The sequence below is a fragment of the Chenopodium album genome, chromosome 2 (genome assembly GCF_948465745.1).
Source record: "Chenopodium album chromosome 2, dcCheAlbu1.1, whole genome shotgun sequence".
NCBI classification, from domain to species: domain Eukaryota; kingdom Viridiplantae; phylum Streptophyta; class Magnoliopsida; order Caryophyllales; family Amaranthaceae; genus Chenopodium; species Chenopodium album.
Window position 1 is genome coordinate 16,107,794 of NC_137835.1, and position 18,751 is coordinate 16,126,544.

Sequence of the window (18,751 nt, forward strand, 5' to 3'; positions counted from 1 at the left end):
TATGAACAAAACATCTGCTATACATACCAAACAGTTGGATTATTAGTATCAACTAGCTATTGATTCGGGCGATATCTAAGGTTGTTTTTTTTAAAAAAAAAAAAAAAGATGCAAGATCATCGCTACCCACACATGATTTGAATAAATAAGGAGAGACTAAGCAAAAATTTCATAAATTGTTAAATTTGTATTGAGCATTAAATGTTTAAACATTTATTTATACCAACGCCTTTCCTTTGTTATAATAGTTTATGATTCATAAGTTCAAGGTGCATGATATGAGGTTTTTTTTTTTTTTTTGACAAAGAGATCTATTAATTAAAAAACAAGATTACAACCTAAGCTAAGTAAAAGAAAATAAAACACCACACATACACTAAACTCTAACTCACACAAACTAAACTGAAACAAAATAAACACTGGTAAAATGTGGCTTTTGCACTTGATGGAGGCCTGATTGTTGGGCAAAATCCATGAACGGGAGTGGTAAAACCTGTCAAAACAAACGACACCTGTGGTATGCCTTGACATCAACCCATAATACCTGCTGGGTGCACTGTAGAAGAAGATAGTGTAGAGGCTGGGGTAGAAACCATGAAATGGAACCAAAGGACACTAATAGAGCTTGACAAAACATGGGAAAAGCAAAGAGAACGAGAATCCATGGCCTGATTGAGAGAAACTTATGAGCAAGACTTGATGCTCACAATATGAGCAATCCCAATGACCTATAGTCAAGTGGGATTCTTGGCTCATTACTACAACTTGAGTCACATTTCCTTGTGACTCGGTACCCATTTGAAAGGGTATAGTTGGTCTATCCTTCATGAATGGGATAAGACACAACTTCATTAGAGCGCTATGAACCCCCAAACATTGTGTAAGGGGAGCCTCTTTCAGATAGAAATTTTAACAGCAATGACTTCAAAGATCATTGCAAACTGACAAAGGGAATAACCTTTCATTGTTAATTCCCTTATGACCCTCATACACTCAATCAAAGACCATGAAACATAAAGTTGCGTTCTTCCACAAACCACTACTATAACACAACCCATAAACACCCTGCATTCTAAACCCTGCAAATCTGCAAAGTGAAATAGGCTAAAACCCTTTCCCAAAAATCTAACCCTATAGAGGAAAAAACATAAACATCCCAACCCCAAAACCACAAACAGAAATAACTCATGTGATGTAAACCATAGGACAAGCACCTGCCAAGTCCGAACACCGAAACCCAGAACTACCTCCCTTCGCTCCTGTACCCACCAAGGAGTAAACCAAGAAGCAAAAACATACATCCCAAACCATGGACAACCAACTACAACTTGAAACAGACGAACTCCAACTATAAGAAGCCTAATTACCAGACTTATTAAGGAAAATAAACTAATTAAACAAACACAACATAAAACTAAGAGAACACGAACAAAGCAAAACAAAGAACTAACCAAGAGAATTAAGGCTAAACTAACTAGAACAAGGAAAAGTAAAACCGAGGGGAGTAACCAATTAAGCCACAAAACTACCTCACCGGCGGAATGGAAACACACCCGAAAAACTTCGATCAACCGTCAAAGCCAACGCAAGGAAGCCGTCTCACCTGAATCAGACTTCAATTAGGCGAAAAAACCCTAACCTTAACTTCACCTTTACCGTCGGGAAACAATTAACGCAATTCCTTTCAACGGCGGCGTTAAGACTAGCCTTGACTCCTTGTTTCGTTGGAGAAGAAGCTAAACCACTTGACGACGCCAAAAAACGAGAACCACCGATGAACTAAACGAACAAATTTGCTGTGGAAACTCCTTGTTTCCAATTCCCAAACAAACACCTAAAAAATAAAGCAAACTAAAGCTAGAAAAGAAGACCAAGACTCGCCGGCGATGGCTAGGAGAAGGGTGCCGATCGCCGGCGAGCAGAGGATGAGAACAGGGGAAGCGGTGGGGAGATAAGGTTGGGGTTTTCTAGAGAGAGAAGCTGGAGTACGTTAAAGACGAAAAGGTTGATCTTTCTTCTTAAGTTGTGCATGATATGAGGTTGTTAACAAGTGTGAGTGCTGAAATAGTGATCAAGTTTTTCACTCTAGACGGTGCATAGATGAATATTACGGAGTAGTAGCCATTATGTTCATGATAAATATAATATCTCTTCAGCATGAATGTCTCAGAATGCTTTTGCTTGTCTGCATTCGTAAGAGCATAATTGGGATAATGGGGTTCCAACTGATATATGGTAGCTAAAAAAGGATCCGTATTTGTTACTTACTGGACAAATTAAAAACACACTCCAAAATTCCAAATCAATCTTAGGTAATTTTTTTTTTTTTTTAAAAAAAAAAGGAAAATAATAAAAGTAAAATAATTTAACCCCTGCAACAATTTGGGCCCTTTCCCTAAATAATGTTGGGAAATTATCTAATTCCCAAATTACAGCTACTCTGTTTTTTAATTCCCATTATACCGTCCACGTCAGCTAAGGAAAACAAACCGATTTTTTTTTCTCGGTCCAGCAACAAACCGCTACTTCAAGTAGCGGTTTTAATTTTGTAAACCGCTACTTCATGTAGCGATTTTCCTCAAAACACCGCTACTTGAAGTAGCGGTTTATGAAATTAAAACCGCTACTTCAAGTAGCGGTTTATGGGTTTGTTTTATAAGTTTTCTTTAAAAACAAAATATCTGTAAATCAGTAATTAGTAAATACAAACCGCTATTTCAAGTAGCGGTTTCTAATATGTAAACCGCTACTTGAAGTAGCGGTTTTCAGTAACACACCGCTACTTGAAGTAGCGGTTTTCTAATAAACCCGTTTTTTAAAAAAAATTCCCACTGAACCGGTGACGTGGACGGTATGGTGGGAATTAAAAAAAGACTAGCTGTAATTTGGAAATTAGATAATTTCCCAACATTATTTAGGGAAAGGGCTCCAACAATTTATTTTGTAACATTACCAAAAAAATAATAAAATAAAAAAACAAACAAAGCTTAGTTACAGTTCCCGTCATCAAGCCATTTCCTAAATGTCAAGTCTTGTTATCCCCATAACCTTATTATATATAAACAAGATAGAAACTGTTTTTTCCATTTATTTCCTATCAGAGTGGAATATTTTTTCTTTTAATGTCCAAATCCCGACAGTCTCCGCCTTGTTGCATTTGAAACCGAGACCTGACTAAGCTTGTCTGCCCCAGATGAATCCTTACGATCTTTCAAGGGCATGTAATGTCTCAACCATACTCCAGTGTATACCTGAAACGCAAAAAAAAAAATGATTGATTTTTCTGGACAAATTTGAGACAAACAAAACAACCACAAAGCCTAATGAGTTTAAACTTTAAATAACAAAAACAAATACAAGAGAAGAAAAAAAAAAAAAACAATTAGTTTTTTAGAACTTCTGTTCTATTGGAGTACTAGATAGGAGAAAGTAAGGAATTTTTGAATTGGGAATGCTTCTGGAATTCTACAACACCTCATGCATTAAGAAGGTTTTTAAAAAATATCAATTGTTTATTATCATTTTCTAACAAAAATCCACATTCACATCATACCCTTATTTTTACTCCCTGAAATATTTTTCACGTATACTACTTGAAGTATTGTCATATAATTATGAATGTAACCAAAGATAGCCCCATTTCATAGATTGGTGGAGTGATAACAGAAAGGAAACTACTCATTTTATAATGAAATTATTGTAGTCACGGAATTTTACTATGAGTCACAGAATTTTACTATGAGTCACAGAATTTTACTATGAGATGGGTTCGGGACAATAAACTTTGGATGAAGGGATTCAAATGCTTGAAATAAGTGGAATACAGAGCCTAGGTAAGCATAAAGTTGATCACTCTACAGCTACGCCCTACAGACCTACAACGTTACAGGATTTCACTAGTGATATGATCATATCAATCAGAGAAAATGCTATAAGATTTAATGTCAAATTGCAAAGTGAATAAATAGAACAAAAACATGGGCCATTGCAACTGTACCAGATTTAGTGTACAATATGATCTCTAACCAAACATCAATTACTGTGTCTATTGCAGCTTAGTCTAAGAAGTTATGAGGATAACTAACCCAAAATAATGATCACTCTAGAGACCTTAAGAGATATCCTTCCTCGTTTTTGTTTATGTTAAAATCACTTTTCAATTTTGGCGATCATGAAACAGTTGCAGCACTATTATTTTACCTTATCAGTAGCAATTATTAGCATGCAAATTAGCCAAGATTACAACCTCATCCTTAATTCCTTACTAAAGATTTAAACATAATCAATTATTTCTCAACCCCTCCAAATATTCATTATCAGATTTTACTAATACCCTTAGTCCCCTTTGCTCCTCTCCAACCGACCACTATCATCATCTTCCTCAAATTGACTCTACCATTTGCAGCATCTTTTGGCTACCTCCACTACCACTGTCATCCTCTCATCCCACAAGCATTTACTGAGCCCAACTTTCACCTTCTTCAAAACCCCATCTCAAACCCCCTAGCAAGGGCCCACCATCAGTAACTATCATCAACAGCAGTGGAAAATCAGGCACCACCAAGTGCTAGAAATCAGACAATTCTTCTCTCTCTCGACCTCCTCTTTCTCAATAGATCTTCTCTCTCCACTCAATCTAAATTAGCTTTCTTGATTTCATTGTCTGTACTCTTGGTCTACTACACTCAATCTTCTTTCTCTTACTTGAAGCTTTATCTCTCAATATGCGAATGTGGATGTAGTGGATTTAAGGGTTTGTGGTGATTATTATCAGTGGGGTGGTGGTTGATGAAAGTTGTGGCTTATTAGTGCTTGGTGAAAGTGGATGTGGTAGTAGAGGGATATTGAGGTATCAGTAATAGTGGGGCTGAGGTTTGTGAGGACGACGTGGTTTTGGCAGTGGTGGATTTGTGGTTCAAGGCAGTGGCATCAGCCGAATTTGGGTTGAAATAGGATGGTGGAGACAGGTGGTGGGACATTGGACAGTGGAGATGGAGCAGTTGTTAATCATATGGGTAAGTGGGTAACATTTTTGGAACAAAATTAGTAACGGAGCAATTAAAATTGCATAAAATCCTAAGCTGTAGTGATTATCGATTAAAAGTTAATCATATAGATGTAAAAACACAAGGGGTGGTGGTTATTTAGCCAGAATGAATATGATGATGCATTTAACAGAGATATTTTTTAAAACATAGAATAATTACTGTAAATCTTTTGTAAGCCCTTTGACCATCAAAGATCTCATAAATTTAAAATCGAACCTGTTGGGGTCGCATTATCTTTGTATCAGGATCATCAAGTGACTCCCTCCAGTGGGCCAAATACCCAGCCATTCGAGGGATTGCAAACAAAACAGGGAAAAATTCGGTTGGGAAGCCCATTGCCCTGGTGGGGAAAAAAATAAAAATAAATCAACTTACAATGTAATAAGATTAAAATTAAATACATGAAATTAACTCTGCACAGAAAATCACCTGTAGATTAACCCAGAGTAAAAATCAACATTTGGGTACAACTTCCTCTTTATGAAAAACTCGTCTGATAGGGCAGCTTTCTCCAAAGCAACAGCCACCTGCACAATATTCATAATTTCAAATTGATTATAATTTCACAAAAATCCACATTTGGGTACAACTTCCTCTGCATTGAATTTTTGTCTACTAAGATTTCCTGCCATACAATTGAGCAGCTCTGATCTTTTCAAAACTGTTTTTAAAATTTCTACCAAATCTCATGGTTCATCAACCAACGATAAAGAAAGATGACATCAATTTTTCTGGCAGAAATTACTGTATTTGATGTTGGAAGTGATTTTTTTCTCTATTTACATCTCTAATGTAATCTTTAAAACCCTTAATAATTCGCTAACATACAAGTCATTATTATTCATCTCTAGAATGGGGCTAGATAAAAGAGGTAGCGGATGAAATCACAAGTTATAATAAAGTACCTCAATGAGGGGATCTCTTCCAACTATGGAGAATACTTCCTCTGCCAACGTCCTAATAACCTTTGCTCTGGGATCATAATTTTTATACACACGATGCCCAAATCCGGACATTTTCCGTTTCCTTAAGGATGCAAAAAAGACAGTTTTATTAGTCCAACTTTTGTTTGTTACTTTGAAAGCAATAACCATACATAATGATATGACAATTACAGAACAAACTACCTATTTTTGACACCCTCGATAAAGTCTGGTATGTTTTCAACACTTCCAATTTCATTCAGCATTTTGAGCACAGCCTAAGTTCCAAATAGAAAAGGTGAACTTGTTAAACACTTTATAGAATACTTCTGATGAATTCAGTCACCAGAGAGATGCATGGACAAAGTTTCCACGCCACAATCTACTTAACTTTTACATTATAGAGCTACCAGATTAAGATAGATATCTTTAATGCATATTACCTCATTTGCACCCCCGTGAAGAGGACCAAAGAGTGCCCCAACAGCACCAGCAAGAGCTGTGTATACATCAACACCACTGCATGTACAATACCAGATCAATACTTGAAATGTATTATAACAAAACCATCTGAACATGTTTCACTAATATATCATATACCTTGATGCTAAATGTCGAGCAGCAGCGGTAGAGCAATTCATTTCATGTTCAGCATGTAGTATGAATAGAACATCTAGAACTCGGGCCAAACGAGGATTTGGTTTGTAAGCCCTATCACCTCTGCATGTAGTTTAGGAAAAATCAATATTAAAAGTGATAGACACATCATTATTGTATCAATAAAAGACCACACATGAACAGGTAGCACAAAAAACACAAATAATTAACCCTTGGTGATCTAAGGAGTTTGTAAACAGAACATACAAAGAATCAAGCATGTAAAGGAAGTTCTCTGAATATGAAAGGTTGTTGGAAGGAAGAACTGGAGGCCGTCCAGCCAATCTCAAATAAGCTGCAGCTGCAATCGTTGGGGCCTGTAAAGATATTAAAATAAATCTTAAGGGATGAGACATCAAACTAGAAGATCTTAATGTTTCAGTTTCAATGGAATTTGTGACTGCCAAGTTTTCAAAGAAAGCAATTTTCCAACAAGAAAAGAACAAATGAAGTTTCAGACTTTCAGTTACATATTACCACCCTATTTTCTAAACAATTACATTTATTCACCACATACGTTCGTTGTCCCCAAACCAATAACTAGAGGACATGGTATATGGATTGAAGAACAATAATAGTCCCACTTTTCGCTTTACCCTTTTCCTAAAAAATTAAATTATATATAATCATGTGTGTATGGCTTTGAACAACTGAACATGACTGTGGTGAACATGTAAACACATCCTATAATGGAGCAAGTATACAAAAACATATTTGTTCAATAAATGCTTAATTGCTAGACCACCTTGTTTTAGAATTCTTGAATCTTGACAGTCGAATTATTTGGATAAGACTATTAAGTGCAGAAATTGTGATACTGACCTTCCCAAGTATTCTGACTATCTGTTTATCTCTCACTTGCTTTGACTTGTAAAGATCCTGACCCTGCAAAAAAGACAGAATAGATCATAAAGAGCTGACAAGTACTTTGAGGCCATTAAAAGACAGATCCATAGCAAATGAGTAACCAACTCCTGATACCATATCTTAAGATGAAGGTCCGATGTAGATAAATTCACAAAGGAGAACTATCACCAAAATAAATTTCTCATCATTATAGAAAGTTAGACCCTCCATGATAAATTTTTTTATAAAAGATTAATAGGCTAAAATTGGCAGCAGATTCAACCAGCAAAACCAAGCATTATCACTAAACTGCTTTAATGATAAAAGTAGGACAGTTTTATATCTCACAGGAGCATGGCCAAACACTACATGGGAACTAAACAGATTACAGAACTCATCACACATATTGTTGGAGAATGGGCAAATGGCCAGCAAATAAGCAGTTTTAACAGTCTAACCAGTAGGTAACAGCAATAGATTTCAAAGAGAATTATTCCTTATCTACAAAGACAGCACTCATAGCAGCATAAACCACATTAGTAGATCATAAACATGATGAAATGTGATGAAAAAAACACAGAGCTCATCACTTCATAAATCAAAGTCAATTTCCTGAATAGAGATTGTCATTATTAGTGCGTGTCAGAAGTGGAGCACAGGAAAACAGTAAATAATTTCAAGGTATAAACAGTAAATCTCCATATGTTCCGAAAGGTCATCCTTAGAAGTCAAGCATTATCAATTTTGATCTGAATAAGCAAATTATTCATAGACAAGCATTAAGATTCAAAAGCAGCATCATAACGCAATTGTATAGAAGCATCTGTGAACTTATGTCCTTATAGTTACTAAGAATACCTAAACAGAAATGAACTGAATCCTCATTATACTAAATAGATGCTAAAGAAGGCCTGGAAAATAACATGCATGATCTTAATAAATCATAGAAATCAGTTCAACTAGATTCCATGTAAAAAAGTGATTTTTTTTTTTTTTTTGGGCGGAGGGAGTTAGAAGGGCGGAAAGTCAGGCTGAGCATAGTCTCTAGGTGCAACCTCCCATGACCAGGTATGAAAGAGGTCCAACATAGTCAAATCACAGATTTAAGGTGACAATAAATTCTTTTTAAAAGCCTCTGATGTTAGAAATTACAAAATTAACACCGACTCCTCCCATCACCTCTTTTCAACTTTTATCAGACTTCTACCACCCCCCCCCCCCCCCCCTAAAAAAATAAAAATTAAAAATTAAAAGCCTCTTATTATAATGCGTCAATTACCCCAATATTCCTAGATTCGTGGCAACTGGAAAATGTGATTATCGTTACTAAACCTAATGACGAGCCAAATATAAAATACTCCCTCTGTCCCAAAAAGAACGACCCATTTGAGTTGATTACGCGGGTATTAAGGAAGTTAAGTAAAAAGAAGTAAAAGCATATTGGAAAGATAAATTTACATGAGGTTTGTAAAAAAATAGAGAGAGAAAGTAATAAAATAACATGGAAAACCAAATTTTTATATGGGGAAGCTAATTTTGCACAAATATTGTTGCAAATTGGTGGTGTTTTAATCCAAATGGGTCATTCTTTTTGGGACAAGGTTTTGGCCAAATGGGTCGTTCTTTTTGGGACGGAAGGAGTAAACAATATCACACAAGATCAAAGTACATAGGTTTGAATAGCAAGGAGCAAAACATTGTTGGGATGATAGAGGCATGCTGCTTTATTCACATACATTATACAGGATAGAACATATGATAAAAGAGTATACTTTAAAAATGTATACTTACTCTCAAAGCAGGATTAGCATCAGGGTGAAAGACAGAAAGAGTACTCATTGCACTAACAAGAACGCCCATTGGGTGTGCATCATGAGGCATTCCTTGTATGATATCCTACAAAATGATTGAAAAATTTCAGAATATAAATCAACATCTTTCACTAACTTATAATATCCATGTTAGTTGGAACTTGGTTCAGAAACAAATTGAACAAGCTTTAATTAAAAGGACAGGTGCAAGGAAGACTATTAATTTGTGGTCTAAGAAGTTCAAAGACACACCAATGCGCCCTGAGGAACAGCTGAATGCTGGGACACAGCGAATTCCCATTCTGCCAACTGACTTTTCGAGGGTAGATTTCCATACACTGCAATGTGAAACGCAATTATATTTAAAGAACTTAACAGGTAAAACAAAAGGCATTTTAAACAAAATGAAGCACATGAAAGTCATGTTGCCATTTTAATCTATAATCACTCCAGCAAAATTATAGCTAAATGATATATTCAGTTTTCGTCAGCTATCAAGTAGCACATATGCAAACATCAAATTATATAAGAACATTGTCTTAATGGGAACTTGATTATGATGGTTGGTTTTTACATATTCTTTCCAAAATTCTTTTCTTGTAATAAAGAAGCAATTGTCCCAGGTACTACCTGAGAAAGTATTTTATATATCAATAGCAACTTACTCATCATGGCCACAACTTCAATTCAAACATAATAATATCTCACAATATATATATCAACATTGGAAATTCCGTTTTGGATTGTCATTATTCTTTATTGTTATGGTTCAGTAGAAATAACATTAACGAAAATCAGTCATATCAGCAAACACACATAGACAAAAGCCTCATGATTACTTACTCAGAAGGTATGCTACTTCTAGAAATGAACTGCCCTCAGCCAGCTCCTCAATAGGGTAGCCTCTATACCTAAGGATCCCTTCATCACCATCAATATAGCAAATCGATGATCGAACAGGAGCAGTATTGAGATAACCAGGATCATAAAGTTTGAGTCCTTTGTCATTCTTTCCAGTTGTAATCTGTCACACACGAGAAAGAAACTCATACTTAAGTGAGCATGTAAAGAGTAACACAACAAGATAAAATCCCACATTTATTAAATGTGCAAAGAAGAATAAGATACATTAACTTAACTGATATCAGTACAGTGCTACACAACACAATGTTTCAAGAAAACAGGAAAGTGAATTCCAAAGCACCCTTTTTAGGTAACTGTCTTCTCTTAACAAAAATAAACACAAAACCACACGCAACTTATAAAACATGGAGGCTATTGGTATCATTCATTATTTTGTATAGAATGACTCTAATCCTGATACGAATAGCTTAATACCCCGACACTTCCTTTTTCTTTTCTTCCTAAAGCATCTCTACTTTTTACAGATGATTTGCTCCCTCCCATCTTTACATCAAATGTTGAATCTCTATTTGAAAATCCCACCATTGTGTTTTACAAAATAAATTCTTTTTTACCGAATCACATTACTCGCTACGATGGCAATTTCTTAACAAAATTACACTTCTACAACATACCCCCTTTCATAATATAACATGAGGATAAATCAGAAATTCCCTCACATAGTTGTTATCAAATCTCTATTCTTCTCTCATCAATTTAACATAAAAATCACTTCAATTTTCCATCTAAATAATTCTTAACAAATCTATACTTTCTTCCTTGGCATCAATAATTCAATGCAATCCCTTCACAACCAAATTAAGACCAAATGAGCTTTGAAAAGAATCAACAAGACCTCCAAATGAATTTTTTTTTTTTTCTTTTTTTTTTGAAAAAAACAATGTCCATCAAATTTTAATTTCCCACTTCCTAATATAAAAATCATCTAAAGTTTCCCACAAAACAACAAACCAAATCATAATAACCAACATGCATCGTTTTCCCGGGAAAACTACAAAATCAATAAACACAAACCAAAAAAAAAAAAAACAGAAATTAACAAACCCGCATCAAAGATATCGAAATCTTAACAAAATTCAAGCAAAAATAATAATAATAAATAAATAAAAAATCAATGATCAAATGAAATTAAAAAATAAAAAAACCATCATAGATTACCTTCTTCAAGTCAGTAGCTTTGACAGTGCCATCCTCAGAAACAGGAATTTGGTACTTTTTCCCAGTTCTATCATCAACAATTGTGATAGATCCCTTCAAATTAGGAGGTGGAGCAACAATGGATTGAGATGAAACACAGGATAAATCAAGAACATTTGAGAAATTAAGCGGTGGATCAGCAGCTGTTGAAAGGTGAGTTGCAAGAACAGCTAATCTACCTTGAGCTTTCCTGGAAAAATCTGTAGTCTCCATTTTTGTAGGTGAGATCATTCAGAATTATAATTCAATTTTATGGACTTGATAAAATTGATAATTGCACAAATCAAGGTTATGTGTTTTTTGAGTCTTGAGTGAATTATATAGAAATAAATTCGTGATTCCTTGAGGGATGAGGGATAAGGACACGCCTATAACTTAAGTCGGTAATTTGCAGGGTATTTTATTTTTAATTTAGGAAAACGTTCCTTAACACGGTATATATAGGACAGAAAATAAATAAATTTAAAAAAAATTAGAACATAAACAAACACTAGAAACGCCCAAGTTAATTGGGTAAATGGAATTAATTTCCACACAAAATCAAACGCCCAATTAATTGTAAATTTTGGCAAAAAATCACCCAATTTAATCATCTAATTTCTCAAGAACATAAAAAAATTGTCCAATTATATGAATAAATTTTATTAATATCTAACAAAACTACAAGAACAACTACTGATCTACAAGAAAAGATAGAAATAAAACGCACCTGCCATATATTTGTAGGCACGGAAATTTTATCAAGTGTCGTTATTTATTGTTTGGGTCAAAATCAAATTGTTGACTCGGGTATATTGACTAAATAATTAACCTGGGTTACTTTGGCCCATGTTATTTGTTTTAGTTAGATTCATTTAATTATTTATAAAGTCCAACAAATTGGATTTGGTTATAATTTAAATGGGTTATTTAGGAAAGGGGGTGGAAGTGGATATGAGGCCCATTTAGTGGTCACCTTAAAACCTTAGCTTGGGAGAACTCTATAAATAGAACTCTCCCCCCTCATTTCACAGACATGAAAAATCCAGAGAAAAAACTATCTACAAAAAAACCTCTCTACTCAAAAACCCTCTCTAAACTTCTCTAAAAACCAATCTCAAGAACTAGAAGAAGAACAACAAGCACCGGACGGACGTGCCGTTCCATTCTAGAAGACCAACCTTGATCGAGATCAAGCCTTTTCGGCCCTCCATCAAGGAATTCTAGTTTCGACTACAACAAATCGAGTTATCTAACGACGTAGCGTGGGAATTGAATCAGTGGATTACATTAGAGATTGTACTCAAATTTGTTATATTAATAAAACTTAAATTTGTTGCATTTATTTTGACTATTTCGCAGACTCAAAATTTCTGTTTACAAATTTTTGGCACGCTCGGTGGGACAATCTCTACCACTCATCTCCTTTTCCACGTCAAGTCTTCAACAATGGCTTCAAACAACAACACCTCTCAATCCGCCGCCAAGGATCTCACCTTCGCCCAGCAAAGGGCTGCGGAGTTGGCTGCACTGTTCAAGGACGACGCCTTGCGCACTAGAGGAATGAAGAGGAGGGCCGAATTTCAGGAAGCTGCAGCAAGACTTTGAACTGCTATCATTCCTATTAAGCCAAGCACGAGATCTCGTGGACGTTCCTCCTCAAATCTGTCGCTTCCACCAAGCCTTTTCTGCACTTCTCATGAGATTCTGGTGTTCGGCTCATTCCCTCCTCCTGAAGGTGAACCTTCCGCCTCTACACACGACTCAGAGAGGACTCCACCTGCCAGATCTGAGAAGTTAGTTATCCATACCATCCCGCTTTTCGATGCATTCGACAAAGGAGATCAAGAAAGCAGTTGTGCCTCATCTCCTTCAGCTCCACGACGAAATTCTGATATGATTGAGTTTTCTCAATCATCACAAACAACTATTGTTGCAGTTATGATGATTGAATCCAAGACCGACGAGGAACAACTTGTCGAATTGAAGGGCCTCCTTAAAAAGTTAATGAAGGATGGAGAAGAAAAAGACGAGCAGATCAAGCAACAAAATGAGAAGATCTCTGCTTTAAACAAAAAGCTTGGAAAACGTCCAAAGGGAGCAAGCGATTCGGAAGAGGAAGAAGTAGACTCTGATGGAGAGAGTTCCGAATTAAGTGCTAAAAGCGAGTCCATATTCACCATCCACAAGATCCAGGATATGATAGCAAACGCTATCAAGAACCAACTGGGAGAAGGTTCTCGCGACAAGAAGATGTACGAGAAGCCATATAGCAAGAGGATCAGCAAATTGAAGATGCCTAAAGGCTATCAACCCCCAAAATTCCAGCAATTCGATGGGAAAGGCAATCCCAAGCAGCACATCGCTCATTTTATTGAGACATGCAACAACGCTGGAACGGCAAGAGACTTGCTTGTCAAACAATTCGTTCGTTCCCTTAAGGGAATTGCGTTCGATTGGTACACTGATCTCCCTCGAGAATCCATTGATAGTTGGGATGACATGGAGGAGGAGTTCAAGAATAGATTCTACTGTACACGAGTACACGACGCATAGTTAGCATGACCGAATTAACCAAGACTGAACAATGGGAAGATGAACCAGTTCTGGACTACATCAGTCGATGGAGAGCTTTAAGTCTAGAATGCAAAGACCGCCTATCAGAAACCTCTGCTGTCGAAATGTGTATCCAAGGGATGAAGTGGGATCTGCTGTACATCCTACAGGGAATAAAACCAAGGTCCTTTCAAGAACTAGCAACTCGAGCCCAAGACATGGAGATAAGCATCTCAAGCTGTAGGGAATAATTTCAAGCCTTTAAATCCCACTAGCTTGAACCCCACCGTGATCATACACTAAAGTACGGTGGCGTCCAAAAGGGAAGAAGATAGAGCAAAAGAGTTGCCAACAAGTTTTTAAGGAACTTGTAAACCATTCACGAGGTGAAGGTTACACCCCTTAACGATCCAAGAGATCGTCAACTCCATAAGGTCTAGAACCAAATAAGGGTTCGGGGATGAAGGTACAAATCCAACCTAAAAGAGATTGAACCTGCCCTAATAATAGACCTCTACTTTATTCTGATCGTATTCATGTGCGCTTCCTGATTAACATGCAATCAATAGGATTAACCCTAAACCTGTTTAATCTATGTTGGTTGAGTTTAAATGCACAAATAAATCTATTATTGGCGATCACTTGAAATATAATCAAATTAACCCTAACAAGATTATTAATTATCTTATTAAGCATGATTACAAGTACAAATTCCCTTTAAACATGCATAAAAGGTGTGATCAAGCAATAACAATAAATATCAAGCAACATAATAAATTATAAATATCATGAATAAAATAATCATCAACAAAATAATAATAATAATAATAATAATAATAATAATAATAATAATAATAATAATAATAATAATAATAATAATAATAATAATAATAATAATAATAATAATAATAATAATATTCACAATCATTATAAATTATAACAATTATAATCATCATCATATTCATGTTAATATTAAAGCATAATAATAATAGCAAGATCCTAGGCATGATACTAACAAGATTAATAACAAACCCTAGCATGTCACTAAGCAATAAAAATCAAATCTTTAACCCTAACATGATACTAACAATCATAAATATTAGGAAGAATATATGAAGCATCGTAACAATCATATTAAATATTAAAGATACCCTAGACATGATACTAGGAATATCATAATAACAATGTAAACATGATCTCTACATCATAAAATCAATTAAAACCATTAAAGTACTTACTTTGATGCTTCGTACCTTTTTCTAATAACAAAATACACACGTTAGTAACTTCAAGGAAAATAATAAATCAAACAATTAAATTAAATAATTGAAAGAGAGATTTGGGACCAAACCCTCAGAAATTAAAAACCTTTCACGTCTAGGGCGAAGGCAACTTCGAATATGGCTAGGTGTTTCTAGATCTTGCGAATGCGGAATTTTGTATGTAAAAAGCAAAGTAAGAAAGAATTGAATGTTTAAGAGAGTTGAATGATTTAGAGAATGCTACAGAATTAATGATTGTTGATGAAAACTTGCGAATGAGGAGAATTGGTGAATGAAAATGGAGTTTTTAATACGATATTTATAGAGAAAATTAGCCAAAAAGATAAATTAAACAAAAACAGAGTCTGACGCTCAGAAAACAGGGCTGGCGCCAACCCTGGCTAGCTGGCGCCAGACACCAGCACTAGCGCCAGGCGCCAATGGCTAGCGCCAGGCGTGGTTCCAGGCGCCAAGGCCTGGGGTTAGGCGCCAAGCCTGATACCAACGCGTTTTCGAAAATCCGATAAGTTTACCGTACTAGAGGATAAAATAATATAATTTCTTCGAAAATGCTATTTGATTTTGATTAAAACTCTGAAAAGTCAACAAAAGTCAATTTATCAATGCTAATTGAATTAGGAATGAAAAGAACCTTCTAGAAGAATCTAGAAGACTAAAACCATTCCTAATTGCATTAGGAATGATAAGTCATATTAGGCCCTCCCCTAGATCATTGGGCCGTACATAAAGCTCAATCCAGGCCCAGTTTAGTAAATTGGCCATAATTTCCTCAATATTCATCGGAATTGGGCTTATAATATATCGTTGGAAAGGTCTTTGCAAGCCCCATCCAACTACACTACTATTGGACCCATATCATGGACCAACCAAACTGGATTGGCTGTTGTCTCAAAATAAGTTTTCAAAAACAGAGAGAAGAGAAAAGAAACAAAAACTTTCCGCAACACTAGACTTTCCACACTTTCGTTTCATTCGATTATGATTCGACATGAAAGGTACTCATCACTGGGTTTGGTTTTGGGGAGACACAAATGGGTGTCTACACAAGCCGTGGTACAAGCTCTTCAGATTTCGTCAGGAAAGAGAAAAATAATTTCAGGAAGACGGAAAAGACCAGCAAGAGATCTACCAAAGAGTCATTGACAGTCTCCACCACATCTGCTCTAGTAAAAATTTCTGGTAAGCCAAAGAGTGAACAAAAGAGAGAGTCATCTTCGAAGGATACAAAGGATACAAAGAGAGAAGGGCCTACCTTAAAGGAATTGCAGGCAAAAAAGTACCCATTCTAGATTCAGATTTGTTAGGAATGCTAGAGGACTTGCTCGAGAAAAAGATCATCGAGTTACTTGAGTCTAAACGCCCCGAGCAAATGGGCAGAACATCTGATCCAAACTACTGTCGATACCATAGATTGGTGAGTCATTCCCTCGAAAAATGCATCACTCTCAAGGAGAGAATAATGAGGCTCGCAAAAGAAGGAAGGATTGTGCTAGATTTAGATGAAACAGTAGGATCCAATCATACCACAGTCGCCATGGATGCTTTACCATGTGAACGGCATGCACAAACCATCCAGTTTGGGAGTTTGGAGCCTGTTGTCATACAAGTAATAAAGTTCAGCCCAACACTGCATTCAGATCCTACTCCATTGCCGTATGATTCGGAAGAGGAAGGGTGGACGTTGGTAACCAGGAGGAAGGCAAGGAAGCCAACTACATCCATTTCATAACCTTCTAAAAAACACCAGCAAACAAGGAAAGGTCTCGGAAAGGCGGTGGAAATGAAAAGAACAAGGAAGCGGCGTGCTCTACTTGTCCCTCGTGAAGAAGTAAAGCCCTGGATGCTAATCACTTTAGACAAATTCTTCCCTCGAAATTATTTTAGTGAAGCTTCTGTTGATGTAGTGTCTTGTTACAAGGCGGAAGTAAAAGATGGATCTGAGGAAAGTCAACCATCTACAAGTCTCGATCATTCAGGAGATTCCGGAAGAGACTCAAAGATTCTTGCATTGTTAGACACAGTCCCATCTCGTATGGGATGGCGCCAAGCTTTGTCTCTACCAGAAGAAGTGCGATTCGCTATGGAACCAGCTATTAAAAATCCTACTCATTACACATCAAAGGAAAATATCGAACAAGGCATCTATGAGGACCATCCTGGCCGATGTGCAGCATGCAGTGCATCTTTGGCGTTCACTGATGAAGATCTTATGCTTGGGTCAAAACCTCATAATAGACCACTTTTTGTTTGTGGATACATCCGCAAACAATAGGTTAATCGCATACTCATAGATGGAGGCTCTGCAGTGAATATCATGCCAAAGTCTACTATGAGGAAGTTAGGAATCACCGACAATGAATTGTCTCAAAGCCGCCTCATGATTCAAGGTTTCAACCTCGGGGGGCAACGAGCCATCGGCATGATAAGAGTCAATTTGTTGAAGAGATGACTGCAACAACAATATTTCATGTCATTGATTCAAAAACTTCATACAATTTGTTGTTAGGGCGACCATGGATGCACGAAAATGGAGTAGTAGCATCAATCTTGCATCAATGCTTCAAGTATTACAAGAATGGTGAAAGAAGGGTGAGCGCAGAGGTGAAGCCTTTCTCAGAGGCCGAATCTCATTTCGCTGATGCAAAGTTCTACATCGATCAAGAAGAGCCAGTTGAAGTGATGCCATTGGAGATAGCCTCCACAGGAAAACAAGCTCTGAAGAAGCAACAAACGAAAGAAGACCCTCCTTCAAAGGAGGTCTTGAGTGAGAAGGTTGAGGAAATCAATGAGAAAAAAAAGCATAGAAGTGAAGTCTAACTCACATGTTCAAGTACTACATTACATTCTTATGTCACGTCGCAAGGAGGGACAAACTCCATTCAAAAAATGTGAAGTACGTGTCGCACCTAAGAAAGTCAAAAGTAAGCTATCTTCATTAGATGAAAGCATGACTTTGCCAGTTCGGCGAGTATGAAACCAAAAGATATCTAATCCACCATCTGCAAGCCTTGAAAATATATCGGAGATGCCTAGCGCTAGGAAAGAAGGATTTGACCCAGTTTCTTACAAATTGATGAAAAGCTCAGGGTACGATTTTTCTAACCCAAAGCCCATGGGAAAGGTCATCGATGCTGCCTCCTATGGCCTCAACATATCTCAACAGCAGTTGCAACAACAAGGTAAGCGTGTTTAGGTGAAAAAAGTTGGATTGGGTTTCACGGAACCTCAACCAGTGAAGATCCTGGCTCGAAGAAAGTCGGTACAAGCATCCCAGTATATTGCGGTGGAAGAAGTTGAGGAAAGTGTAAGTTAAAACACTACACCAAAACAAAGGGGCTCTGTCTTTGATAGGATTCAACCATCATCATCTAGGCCACATCATTCAGTTTTTGATAGGTTGGAGGGTCCAAGTCTCGACTCATCAGAGTCCATATTTAGTAGATTGGGTGGTCAATCAATAGGCATGAAGAAGTCTAAGGGCGTCTTCAAAAGATTAAGAGTGGAAAACAAACCCATCAACCATCGCC

At 36.6% G+C, this 18,751-nt stretch overlaps 1 protein-coding gene across 1 annotated transcript; it reads right to left on the reverse strand.

Moving 5' to 3' along the window:
• Positions 1-1,858: 1,858 nt before the first annotated feature.
• LOC145596852 (citrate synthase, glyoxysomal-like) lies at positions 1,859-11,801 on the reverse strand. The gene is made up of 13 exons (XM_081653045.1): positions 11,368-11,801; positions 10,129-10,309; positions 9,538-9,623; positions 9,266-9,370; positions 7,451-7,513; positions 6,836-6,945; positions 6,572-6,691; positions 6,415-6,490; positions 6,176-6,249; positions 5,954-6,074; positions 5,478-5,575; positions 5,265-5,388; positions 1,859-3,251 (listed from the first exon to the last, which is right to left on the reverse strand). The coding sequence occupies exons 1-13, from the start codon at positions 11,635-11,637 to the stop codon at positions 3,120-3,122; spliced, it is 1,560 nt and encodes a 519-aa protein (XP_081509171.1). The 5' UTR covers positions 11,638-11,801; the 3' UTR covers positions 1,859-3,119.
• Positions 11,802-18,751: the final 6,950 nt, after the last annotated feature.